The sequence below is a fragment of the Genypterus blacodes genome, unplaced genomic scaffold (assembly GCF_046128005.1).
Source record: "Genypterus blacodes isolate CSIRO-AG114 ecotype Tasmania unplaced genomic scaffold, CSIRO-AGI_Gbla_v1 ptg000030l_1, whole genome shotgun sequence".
NCBI lineage: Eukaryota > Metazoa > Chordata > Actinopteri > Ophidiiformes > Ophidiidae > Genypterus > Genypterus blacodes.
The window spans coordinates 2,147,569-2,160,468 of NW_027466843.1; the positions used below are offsets into that span (position 1 = coordinate 2,147,569).

General features: G+C 46.0%; 3 protein-coding genes and 1 non-coding gene across 5 annotated transcripts; 3 read left to right on the forward strand and 1 right to left on the reverse strand.

The window, feature by feature from the left end:
* The first annotated feature begins 286 nt into the window (after nt 1-286).
* Nucleotides 287-6,295, forward strand: mri1 (methylthioribose-1-phosphate isomerase 1). Its single transcript, XM_076145566.1, has 6 exons — nt 287-791; nt 1,678-1,901; nt 3,060-3,229; nt 3,333-3,509; nt 3,625-3,849; nt 4,122-6,295. Exons 1-6 carry the CDS (start codon nt 660-662, stop codon nt 4,253-4,255), a joined length of 1,062 nt encoding a protein of 353 aa, XP_076001681.1. The 5' UTR covers nt 287-659; the 3' UTR covers nt 4,256-6,295.
* Nucleotides 6,296-9,289: 2,994 nt separating this feature from the next.
* cunh19orf53 (chromosome unknown C19orf53 homolog) lies at nt 9,290-11,006 on the forward strand. Its single transcript, XM_076145573.1, has 3 exons — nt 9,290-9,456; nt 10,442-10,497; nt 10,584-11,006. Exons 1-3 carry the CDS (start codon nt 9,366-9,368, stop codon nt 10,728-10,730), a joined length of 294 nt encoding a protein of 97 aa, XP_076001688.1. The 5' UTR covers nt 9,290-9,365; the 3' UTR covers nt 10,731-11,006.
* On the forward strand, nt 9,729-9,820 carry trnar-ucu (transfer RNA arginine (anticodon UCU)). The gene is given in 2 exon segments: nt 9,729-9,765; nt 9,785-9,820. It is a non-coding gene; the product is annotated as a tRNA-Arg (tRNA).
* A 100-nt stretch (nt 11,007-11,106) lies between the features above and the next one.
* On the reverse strand, nt 11,107-12,823 carry LOC142994739 (regulator of G-protein signaling 5). Of its 2 annotated transcripts, none has more exons than XM_076145571.1 (5): nt 12,603-12,823; nt 12,386-12,442; nt 12,122-12,174; nt 11,767-11,942; nt 11,107-11,686 (listed from the first exon to the last, which is right to left on the reverse strand). In XM_076145571.1, exons 1-5 carry the CDS (start codon nt 12,644-12,646, stop codon nt 11,543-11,545), a joined length of 474 nt encoding a protein of 157 aa, XP_076001686.1. In that variant the 5' UTR covers nt 12,647-12,823; the 3' UTR covers nt 11,107-11,542. The 2 variants fall into 2 exon arrangements, with proteins under 2 accessions (XP_076001686.1, XP_076001687.1); XM_076145572.1 differs by having other exon boundaries at nt 11,779-11,942; nt 12,603-12,810.
* Nucleotides 12,824-12,900: the final 77 nt, after the last annotated feature.

Here is a 12,900-nt window from a genome sequence, read left to right on the forward strand (position 1 = left end):
TGACAAGCGGATTTTTTCGAACGTGAAACAAAACGACCAAAAAAGACAAAGAAAGAAAGAAACATTTTTGTAGACACGCCGGTGGGTTTTTTGTGTTTTTTTTGAAGGGGAGGGGGGGACTGCGCTTTACTGTTATGCTAATAAATTCTTTGAATGTGAAATTGACCCGACAAAGGAGAGAGGAGAGGGGGGATGGTGAGAGGAGGAGATCTGGAAACAGCGGAGGGTACCATCAAAATCGGACAAACCGCGAGAGTCGGGTGGGCGTGGCCAAAGGAGGGTGGCTTCCTGTCGGGAGGGACACGTGGTTCCGTGTCTGCCTGTCAGCGTGTGAAGGTTCTCTGCTCTCCCCGCTCTTCTCCTTTTCTCCCGAGCTCACACACAGACAACAGGACGGACACCTCCCGGTACTTAGTTCGGCTCCGGCCCGCTCCTGCTCCCCCCTCCCCTTCCTCCTTGATCGCGTCGGATCCCGGGACTGACGACAGGCAGGCCGCGGTGCCTTCAACGTGTCTCGGTTGAGAGAGGGGAAGTGTGTGTGTGTAAGTGTGTGTGTGTGAGCGAGAGCGAGAGAGAGAGAGAAAGAGGGGGAGATCAAAAGTGTGTCCAACCGGACCTTCCGATTCCCTCCATCCGCCTCGGGGATCGTGTTTTCGGTCATGACGCTGGAAGCGATTCGCTACCGGGCCGGGGCGCTGCAGATCCTCAACCAGCTGCTGCTGCCACACCAGACCGTGTACGACGAGATCCGCTCAGTGCAGGACGCGTACGAGGCCATCAAGTCCATGAAGGTACGGAGCAAGACGCTGCTTTCACCCGTCTCCTCCTCCACCTGCGTGTGTGTGTGTGTTTGTGTGCCCTCTGCCACCCACACACCCTCCGCCCTGCACATCTGGGTTTAACGGAGTGCATGCATGCATATGTGTGTGTGTGTGTGTGTGTGTCTCGTCGGCCCTTTTGTGCTCCCGTCGCCTCACGTTTCCCGCATGTGTTGCCGTTTGCGTTCCGCTGTCGGCCTGTATTTACGTTCGGGATGCACCTGCAGGATCCGAGCCGTCCCAGAATCCACCCCGAACCCGTCCTTTATTACAGCCTTTACGTGATCATCTGCACCCCGGCACTCACCCATGAAACGTCCCCCCCCTCCTTTCCTTTGGAAGAGATTATTGATGAATTATTAATGACCTTTGCCAGGGTTTTTGTTAGCCTCTTAGTCTCTCCTGCTGCTCTGTGGCGCCTCGGCTTGATTTATCTCCACACCTGAAGCTTGGAAAGATGCTGCTTTAGTTTCACCCCATCTAACTTCTTCCTTTGCTGATGAGAAGAAGATTTGAAACGTCCACTTAGGCTGAGCAGATACTCACTCTTTTGTCCTGCCAGACACACACACACACACACACACACAGCGGTTTCAGGTTCGATCCTGTGTGAGTTTGTGTGTGTGCAGAGGAATGTGTCATAAGAAGAGAGGATGATGTCATGTTGATGGTGTCCACTGGGAGAGAGAGAGAGACATGAGTGTAACACAGAGATGATGTGGTTTGGTGTCCAGGCAGTGGTGACGAACTGTAACGGAGAAAGACAGATCACCTCCTGGAAACCGGAAGCTGCTGTAGAAACCACGGAGGAGGACCATGATGATGATGATGAGTAACCCTTCTCCTCCCTCTCCTCCAGGTGAGAGGCGCTCCAGCCATCGCCATCGTGGGATGCCTGGCCCTGGCTGTGGAGCTGCGTGCAGGTGCTGGGGGTGACGACCCTGTGACCTTCATCAGAGAGTCTCTGTGTCACCTGACCTCAGCTCGGCCCACTGCAGTCAACATGGGCCGCGCCGCTCGCGAGCTGATGGAGTTCGCCGAGAATGAGAGCATGGAGAAGAACTCGGAGCAGCTCAGAGAAAGGTGGGCTGTGCGTCGCGAGCTGTCACTCTGTTGGTTTGTCTCAATTCTGACTTGACCTGTTTTCCTCACCTGTCTTTTGCCGATATGTCTGCTTCATGGTTGAATTTATTGGTATACTCTAACACACAATATGAGGTTTTGACCTCTGACACACACCTGGTCCACCTGACATCACACAGAATCTATAACTGATTACTTTATTCTTACAAAGTCATCAAATTCCAAATGATCAATTATTCGGTAAAGTGTCAAATATGTCTCCTGACTATGATGATTTATGAAATGTGTTATTATTTGTAGTTTTAGTTTCTCCCTTACAGGCAGAAACACACTCTGAGGACTCGTATACACATTTCGACTACTCGATTAATAATCTATATAAGCGGTCGATTAATCGACTTCCTGGATGTCCGATTACAAACTTAATTCCTGTGATTTTTCAAGTAATCTGGGACTGAGTATAAAACTACATGTTAAGAAAAAAGAGGGGGCATCATTTGTGGAATTCTGAGCGATATTGATCAGAGTCGATTGATCGGATTAAGAATACGGGGTTGAAGTTGCAGTACAGCACATCTGTATTTTGGCGAATTGATCAGCTTACTGCGATGATGTCGTCATTATGAAATATGAGTCAACCTCTCTGCCCTCTCTGGTACCTCTTGTTTATTGATCGTAATAAATTAAAATAATCACCAACATGAGGGAGGAAAGCAGCAATTGAACCAAAACATCTGGCATGTTTACAGTGAAGATGTTTGAGCTAAATATGAAAGTGAAGTTGATGATGGAACAGAATGTTGTGGCCTCAGTTTCCCAGCTCCATCACAGCCTCCCTGTCAGAGTGCGAGCCTGGATGCTCTTCTTTCATTCCATGACTTCAGACTCTTGCCGTTTGTTATTTAGGGGCACTTTGGGGCCCTGATGGAATGATGGCTCGCCTCCTAAACAAATCTGTGTGATGTAAAGACAAAAAGGTGACAGGTACAAACGAACAGGTAGGAAAGGATGAAGATGAAGGAAGACGCAGATAGAGTGACGTCATGGAAACAAAGCACGCATGAGGACAAATGGAGGGATAAACGGAGATGCGCTTGCATGGCATGATGGACTCTTCTTCTCATGTGTCCCTCCCCTCTCCCCCTCTCCCCCCTACAGTGTTATTGCCTGGATTGAAGACATGCTGGAGCGCGACGTCAACGACAACAAGAAGATCGGCAACTATGGCGCGCAGCACATCCTGTCAGGCGTCCCCAGGGATTCCGTTACCATCCTCACACACTGCAACACCGGCTCGCTGGCTACGGCCGGCTACGGAACCGCACTGGGTACAACTCCAGCTATGTGTGTTTGTGTGTGTGTGATATTATTTGGGCATTCATATTTGGCGCGGTGGTGTGACTGGGCGGGGGTGGGGCTTGTGTGTCGCAGGTGTGGTGCGTAGCCTCCACGCTTTGAGTCGGCTGAAGCGTGTGTACTGCACGGAGACGAGGCCGTACAACCAGGGCTCCAGACTGACGGCCTACGAGGCGGTGGCAGAGGGAATCCCCGCTACGCTCATCACAGACAGCATGGCCGCCCTCACTATGAGAGAAATGACCATCACAGGTATGTCAGTATGTCCGAGTGCGCCCCCTTGTGTACACACAAACAAAACTGTCACACATCATAATTTCCCTTCTTTCAATCACTTTTCTCTCTCTCTCCTACTCCTCACCGTCAGCTGTGGTCGTGGGCGCAGACCGGGTGGTTGCCAACGGCGACACGGCCAACAAGGTGGGCACGTACCAGCTGGCCATCGCCGCTAAGCACCACGGGATTCCGTTCTACGTTGCCGCGCCCAGCACGTCTTGCGACTTGAGTCTGGAGAGCGGCAGGGACATTATCATCGAGGTGCGCCCCCCAGAGGAACTCACCAGTATAAACGGAATCGCTGTCGCCGCCCCGGGTAAGAGAGAGAGAGAGCGAAAGTGAAACAATCATAAAAAACACAAATGACTTCATATTTACTGTGTGTGCGTGTGCGCGTTTGTGTGTGTGTGTGTGTGAAAGCTGTCTGAATTATATGATCTTGTAATTACATTGTCAGAGAGAAAAGGCATTTGATGCTGACATCACAGTAATTAAACCACCAGTCATGTAATGAGGCCGTTTGTCTCTGGTGTGTGTGTGTGTTATTTGGGTGTACTCGTTCTAAGCTGCTCTCTCTTGCTCCTGCAGGCATCGACGTGTGGAACCCAGCGTTTGATGTGACTCCTCACCAGCTCATCACGGGGGGCATCATCACAGAGCTGGGGGTCTTCCTGCCCTCCGAGCTCCAGGCGGCGCTCACCGGCCGCCTCACTGCCCTCTAGGCCCACTTAGCCTCACCTGCTGGTCTGTGTGCGCCACTGCACCTTAACGTGAGACTCGGCCACTCTCATCCCATTGCAACCGACACGGTCATGGTTGTGGTTTGAATTTAATTTTGCTCAATGCACAGTTGTCGTTACATATCAGTGCACATTAAAACATTCTCTCGCTGTCACACACACACACACACACACATCCACTGCAGGGACTCGCGCAGACACACTTACAGTCTCCCGTTGTATTTCTGTCCCCCCTTTCTTTTGCACCACCTTGTCCCAGTCTCTCTCTCTCTCTCACTCCCTCCCTCCCCCCCCCCTCTCTCTTTCACCCTCCCTCTCTCTCTCTCTCTCATGCGTGCCATCACCTCTTCTTTCTAAACGGCTTTGGCAAGTGCTCGGCTGAACTCCGACGAATTCTATTCGGCAAACAATTTTCCTTCGTCAGCAGTGAGGTCATTTATCAGGGCTTCTGCAACTCCCGACCCAAAGTCTTCTAAAATGTCTGCGTAAATGGCAGTAACGCCATTATCCCCTTGTAAATATAAATAACCAACAAGTAGTGTGTACATACAGTACATAAAACACTAACCCTAGTCAAGATATCATTTTTAACCCAATCTGTGGTTAATAAACATAAACAAATTATTAACATTTAGGGTTGTTTTTTCTCTGTTTGGTCAGGATGACAAACAGAGTGTAGATGCTTTATCCTACGAGGTCCTGAATGCACCACACTCGCTCCTGTACGAGTGGTTCACTTCGCTCGGTTTCCTGACTGAACTGATGATTTTAGAAACATTTGTGGAATAAAGTCAATTTCTAGCTCAACTGGAATTTCTTGGTGATCATTGAAGTGTTTGTTAGCCAGCTGAAGCCTGTTAGAACAAACCTCTGCACCACTGTACCCCAGCCTCATCCCTTCTTTTATGTTACTGTTCCCACATTATACCATCGCCCGCGCTGCGTTCATGTGCGCGTCGGAATTTGGTATATACCAAATAGGAAAGCGGTACCAAGAACATCGGCGAGTAGGAGTGCTTCTCGGAAGAAACGACCCCAAAAAAGTCAAGTTTCAACAATAACAGGTTGTTTTTTTTCGGGTGTATTTACCATTCACTTACGGTCCCGTTCCAAATTACAAGTAGTACACTCGTGTCGCATCAAGAATCCTTATAAATGTGACTTCGCTAGTCGTTCGATTTTAATTTACAAGTCTTAAATTTGGCAATCCCCATTTTCCCATACCACTCGAACGCAGCATTACTTATTACAGTACGTATATCTACAGTACATGTTACCACGCTTATTTCAGCATCATATTTATGTCCGCCATACTACACGGGACACAATCTTGGAATGGCTTTCTAAAAAAAAATGAACTGGTGTCGTTTTCACCACAGAAGCTGCTGCTGCTGCTTAGAGGAAACATTCATTCCAAAATGTCCAGTTAGAGATGGCATTGCAGTTTGTTTAGATGATGTCGCTGCAGTTGATCAGAAAGGTTTGACCAGCGTGATGCTCCTCCTCCTCCCCACTCAAATCGTCCCTGCTGATACACCTGCGATGTCACCAACAATCAGAATGTATTGTTGTTTTTGTTCGGGCTGTGATCAGGCCGGACAGTCACTTACTGCCTTTGTGCTCTCTTCAGAATGTGATTGGACTGTTTGGATTGATCTGTTGTGTAAGGATAAATGCTCTTTGTCACTCCTTAGTATCTGAAATCCCTCCCAACACCCCTCCCACCTCCCAATTTGACTTGAAGCTGATAAGATTACTGCTACTTCCATATTGAAACGGTAAAGAATGACACCCAGTGTTGCTACTCGTTCTGCCTCTAACTAACAGTCTGGTACGAATGATTGAACACAAACCGGAGTTTGGTTGAGCTATGGCAGCGTTGAGCGTCTATGAGCGTTGTTGACGTGATCCATCTTCTGACGGGAGTTCAGTACCGGCTGCAGTGTTGTCATTGCCCTCTGCTGGATTTGAGTCTGAGAAATTCCTCCTCAAAGCTAAATAGAACTGTAAAACTCAACTTAATGTCACTGAAAAGACGCTGAAAGAAAACAACAATATACTTATGATCCATGCATATTAAATTTTAACTTAATACTCAAACTGTCTTTGGTTTCATCATATGGCCTTATTATTGAGGATTTCCATCCATCCACCCTGCTACAAAACATTCAAATCTGCAACAATGACAAACTTGCAACTCCAACTTTATACTCCACAGACCCACAGTGACATCCAGAGAACTCTCAATCTATGAAAGCAACAAAAAAAGATGGTTAAAAAAAATGTCATTGAAGAATCCATAGTGCCATTGTTTGTGTCTTGAGCTAACTAACACACAGCCACTCCTTCATTCACTGTAATCCTCCTCATCAATCTGTACTCTTCCTCCCCCAATACCTATAGTGTCATTGTCCTGTAATATAGAGTTACTGATTCAGTTACACCGTCCTCTTCATCCGACTCTTCATTTTGCTCATCAAACCTCCACACGCCAAGATGCTGTTACACGGACATCAGGATAGGTTGCACTTGTGTGTTTTGAGTTTTTGCTTTCTTGTTTTGTACAATTGAAGACGTCCAGCAAACATTTGGGACAGGTTAAGAGAATTTTCCTGACATATGTAGCAATTTTGTGGCTGTCAGACTTGCATATTCTTTCTTCAAGGATATTCCTTTCCAAAGAGGTGCAGGATTGTTTTTTTCATCTGTATACTACAATGATAACATCGTCTGTGGGTTGGTTTTTTCTTTCATGACATTGTGATTCATAGTGATTAGGCCATTGTTTAGTGCACCACACTGGGGAGGCCTCCTCAACCATACACTACCTCTCCGTCTGCCTACACAGACTCCAACCCTGAGATGCAGAAGCATTTCACATTACCAGGCTGCAGCAGAATCAACGGACAGATCAGAGCAGAATTTCTATCTATCTGGACTAAAATTTGACACATTTCACCCACAGGGCCAGAGATCAAAGTGAGGATACTGAGGTCACATTCTCTGTGTCATTTTCTATGAATTGGGTCGAGTGTTTAGGGTCATGTGATGCAGTTTACGATCCACAACAAAATTCAGATGTAGAAATAATGATACTTTACGATGAAATCATTCACCGTCTTCCATTCTCTATTGTATTGGTTTGGATAGATCTCATGTAGCTAAATCCAGGTGCAAACCACAGTTAAATGGATAACACACCAAGGGACAGATGTACTGAGCTTTGATACGCAGATTTGACGCCCTCTGCTCTAAAAACATGTGCGTTATGTTTCAAACCAGCACAAGTAGCAGGGGTCAACTTCATCATAATACACACCCAAATTCAGTGTTTCACGTACGTACATCTGGCCTTTAGTTTATGTCAAACCCCTGCTTTGGCCCAGCCCACTGTCTCGAACCCAAAGTGAAACACCTGTTGCTTTTCGTTATAAGTAGCTTAGATTGAACATATTATGAATGTGGCAGCTGAATTGGTTCTGTGTGACGCCATGTTTCTACACCACAGCAGCTATATTTTACTACATGATGTACAAAGGCATCTGAGAAGCCCAATGTATAATCTGGTGCCAAATTAAGCACTGCTCATCCTGATATGACCACATTGGTTTGATGTATCAAAGTGCCAGCTTGTGTATTAATAATTAGTGTGGTCTGCAATTAACCATGGAAGGAGTGTTGTTCGGATGGCCTCTTTAAGTGCAAATATGTTATTATTCCTATTGATAATCACTTGATCTGGGTTTAATTTTGTAATGGAGTAGTGGAAATAGTTAAAAACTGGATTTTTTAAATATATATGTATATGAATATAACACTGTAAAGTTCAGTCATGAATTCAGAGATTTCTCTTTCACATCAATACAGTAAAAGGAATAAAACCACCATGAAACAAGTTCTTTGTCTCTTGTCACCAACATAAAGACACACACTCATACTTTTGAAGATTGTTGACGTGTCATAAATTCCTCCACATGCCAACATTATCAAATTAAAAATTATTTATAAAAATGGATCAATGTTTGGTATAGACCCGGGCAATAATCCAACATTACTCTACGTGAAGTCAGGACAAATCTCTCAAACATACTATGGATCAGTCCTCTCATCTAAAGTTTAACACATTGAGAATGACTAAAATTAATTATCCAATCAATGGTACCGTTTATGCAACATCCTGTTGAGTTATTGGATTGTAGTGACGTGCGGTCAGGGGAGGCAGTGCCCCTGTGTCATCATGAAATGTAAAAAACAAATAATGATTAAAAAAAAATAAAAAAAATATTTGTCCACTGATCTGTGATAGAAATGTAATTATTGTATGATTCAAATCATTCCAATGATCTTTATAGTCAATATCGCTGGAATTGTGCAATTTCCTGTTCAAATACGGGGGAAAGACGCAGGAGGCAGCGACGGGCTGTGCCTGCTCTCGGCTTACGCAATCCCTCACAAACTGGCTAAAACCGGACCGCTACGGGGGTTTATCCGGCCCGCAGGATGAATTTTGAAAGTGAAAGACACGCACTAGAAAGCCAGTACCTCTGCCTCACCGTGTGTGTCTGTGAGTGTGTGTGTGTGTGTGTGTGTGAGCACATGGGCTTGTTCTGATATTGTTCTTCTTCAGGTGTTACAGACAAATGGCATTGTGGGTAGCTAAAAAAGTCAGGTAGAGAAAGTGGACTGCATCACGACGTTCATTCCTAGCAATAATGTCGATTGAGACAGGGAGACTTTTAAAACTAAAAGATGATAAAGAGGACTACACCAACATCATTGAGATGTTTGATGGATAGCTTCATAATATTACACTTACTTATTGCTAAATGTTTATTTATTATTATGCTAATTATTTTTCTCTATCTATATTTTGAGGCTGAATCGCGTGTGTAGTTTGCTACTGACAAATATATACAAGATAAAGAATCAAAGAGAGCAGCTCTGCAAATACATGACATAAACGGATGAAAACGCAATGACACAGTTTAACCGGTAGGTGGCAGTAATACAACAAACAAGGATGTGAGCCACCGCGGCGCTTAAAGGAAGCGAGAAGACCTAGCGTGATATTTACTTCCTGTTGTCAAAGAAAATGGCTCAAGGTTCGCAGAAGTTTAAGGCACAGAAGCCCGGACTCGCCAAGAAACGCCAACAGAACAAAGCGAAGGGGCCGAAAAAAGGAGGTAAGAAGCTCCACCGCCTCTCGCCCGGTCTGTCTGTGAGGAAGGCCGTAAAGCAGCTCCGCCAGGCGGCGTCTGCGTGTGTGTCTGCGGCCATGTGGGCTCCGGGGACTCGTACACCGCAGTAACACGTTTATTACTAAAACTGTTTAAAGTTTCCACTTCATATAGTTGAAGACTATCGCCGTGTTTGTGTTATCGCTTCTGAGTGAGGGCCGCGTTTTTGAGTAGTCTACACACTTGTCTATTGTTGTCACTCCGCCCTGTCCTGTACAGGCTCCGTGGCGCAATGGATAGCGCATTGGACTTCTAGTTGGCTGTGCAAGGAGTGATTCAAAGGTTGTGGGTTCGAGTCCCACCGGAGTCGTTTTTTGGAGGCGACCGTAGCTCAGTCTAGATGGACTCAGCTTTGTAACTCGCCGGTCCGAGTGCAAAAGGACCAATAAAGTGGACTCGCAGCTGGATATTTGCCAGTTTGCGTCTATGGCACTGCTCCAGGTCTCCTGCCCTGCGTTGACCCATCTGTAATGCATCTGTGTGTGTGTGTGTGTGTGTGTAAGAAACAGTTCAGATTGATGGGTGATTTGACCCAATAAAAAAGTTTTAGTTTTCTGCAGACAAAGTTAATTTACAAAAAGGAACCTTTAACACATCCATCCACACATTACTCTAGCTCTAGTTATGCTCTTAGCTGTTGGTTTTGGAAGGAAATGCACTTACGATTTCTTGTGACCTGAAGTTCTTTTATCTACCTATGTTGAACGCACTTATTGGAAGTTGCTTTGGATAAAAGCGTCTCCTAAATGATCATAATGTAATGTAAAGTGTGACGCCAATTCCCACTATAACTACTATGGTTCCCACTATGCTACAACTACGAGTAAGGAGTTGTAATAGTTGTGCTTTGTGATGACAGTGTGTACACTATGTAGTAAATCAGACATATAATATAAACGACTCTGAACATGTTCTCTGTTTGTTTCTACAGGGAGGGTCATAGCACCAAAGAAGGCTCATGTGGTTGAGCAGCAGAAGCTGAAGAGGGTAAGGGCAGTAGGACTGTGGCTCGTTGAAGTTTGACATTGAGCCGCCGCTTTAATGACTGAACCCAACCCCTCTGTCCCCTGCAGGGTCTGGAGGTTGCCATTAGGAACAAGATTGAGCACGAGGTGACCCACAGGGCCAGCTCCTCCCTCCACAAGCCTCTGAGCGTGCTTAAAGGAGCCGACGACAAAGGCAGCCATGCAGCGGGCCGTCCAGGATCCAGCGCCAAATAAGAAGACGCACAGCCGCTCATCTGAGTGTTATATTATCACAGCACAAAAGGACTGATCAATGTAAAATAAAGAAATGGAGCCACGCCTGTACAGAGCCAAGAGAGTCATATGTTTGTTATGCAAGATGCAATACGGCCATGGAAGTGACACAGAGCTCCACTGACGGCCACCAGGGACGCTCATGGAGTTCTGTATTGATTTACTCACTTTCATGTTCATGTAACTCCTGTTTCTAAACAGCATGGATATAAGAAAATAAAATTTGATAAGACCTTTGTTCTGTTTCTTATGAGTCCACTAAAGAGTTAATACATTATCGAGTAAGAGGCGGACTTTTCCACAATTCCCACATCAGTTAAGTGTTTTTTCATGAAGCCTAACCCTCTTTTATGCCTGTTACTATTTCCACAGGCGCACCACAGACTGTGTGTGTTTGCTTGTTTGCTTAGTTCTCCCTCTGCTCACACTCTGACCCTGGATGGTGTCGCTGTGACACACACTGAGCAAATTAACCCTCAATACTCCCCTTCAGCTGTAAACAAATGCAATAAATAAGATTACCTCCACAAAGTATTTATTTTTTGTGTGATGTCACTCACACAGAGGCAAAGTGTTTGACATCTACAACAGCGTCTAAAAGATTGTGTGACATCCTACAGCTCGGGTAAAAACCAATTATACAGGGAACAATAACAACAACAGCTCCAACATTAAAAGTCATAACAAAACCAGTGACCATGAAGCCATGCGGGTTCATAAACATGTCTACAGCTCTTCTAATAAACTTGGCGTGTTTGTTATCACGCGTACGTCTAATGAGCGGAGCGCAGGAAACGAGGGAAGGAGTCTTTGGCCATTAGAGTGAAGATCCTCTGCTGTGCGCCGGTGAACGTGCCGGCACATGGAGAGTCCATCACACCCAGCAGAGCCTCGCGGGTCTCAGCATCCAAGTTTACCTGGGGAGATAAATCAGTAAGGAATCTGGGCTTTGCGTGTCATCAAATCACGTGTATGTTTTGTTTCTTTCTTCTCTCACATCTCCACTGACCTCCTGTGGGGCGTCGGTGTGGATAAACTGGCTGCAGATGCTGCTGGCCTTGGTCCTCTGCAGGTTGATGGGGGAAATCCTGTAGTCTTCACAGGCCAACCAGAACTCCAGGTTCTCCTCGCTGAACTCTGAACGCAGGAACCCGCGGAACATCTGCAGACCACCTGAGAGAGAGAGAGAGAGCGAGAGAGAGAGCGAGAGAGAATTTCTGGATTGGACACAATCAACATTGAAATAAATTCAGAACATCCTGTATAATCCTGTCATCACACACAGACGAAAGCAGAACCTCCTTAGCAAACAGTGAAGAAGAAACCAATGAAAACAAAGAGACAATGCTTACTTTTGCTGTTTAGCAGAGAGTCCAGGTCCTGGAGAGTGTTTCTGTCCTGAACTCTGGAGAGGACACACACACACACACACACACACACACACACACACACACACACACACACACACACACACACACACACACACACACACACACACACACACACACACACACACACACACACACACACACACACACACACACCAGTGATACTGTGACAACAAGATAAATCGGTGTATGCAATAGCCACTAATTTAAAAGGGCATGGTTGATTACTTGTGCTTGTGGTGTGTCTCAGCCAGGTGGCCAAACTTCACCCGCATCTCTTTTGCCCTGAAACACACACAGACACACAAGAGACCATCAGGCACAGAACACACAGCACATTCACACAGTGAGTGAAAGAACTAACAAGTGCAATGATATTAAATCTGAAATGATACAGCACCTTTACACACACAAACAAAAACATTTGACCCAACTGAGTACTTACTTCTCCAGACATGAGGAAGGCAGGGAGGAGAGCCCCTTACACATGGAGGTCTGTAGTAAGAGGAACGTCCGAGGGGGGAAACAGAAGTAAATGAACACAGCGAGCTGCTCCCGTTCATACGAGGCGATTCACTCTGTGGCTCAAACCACTCAGTGCTGCTCTTATAAAGGTGTGTGTGTGTGTAATCTGCTGATCTGCTCCCCACCAACCAGCATGTGTACAGATGGGAACTGAATAGGGATGAAGACAGTTGAAGTGTGTGCGTGCTTACCGGCCACACAGACCCGCAGCATCTGTT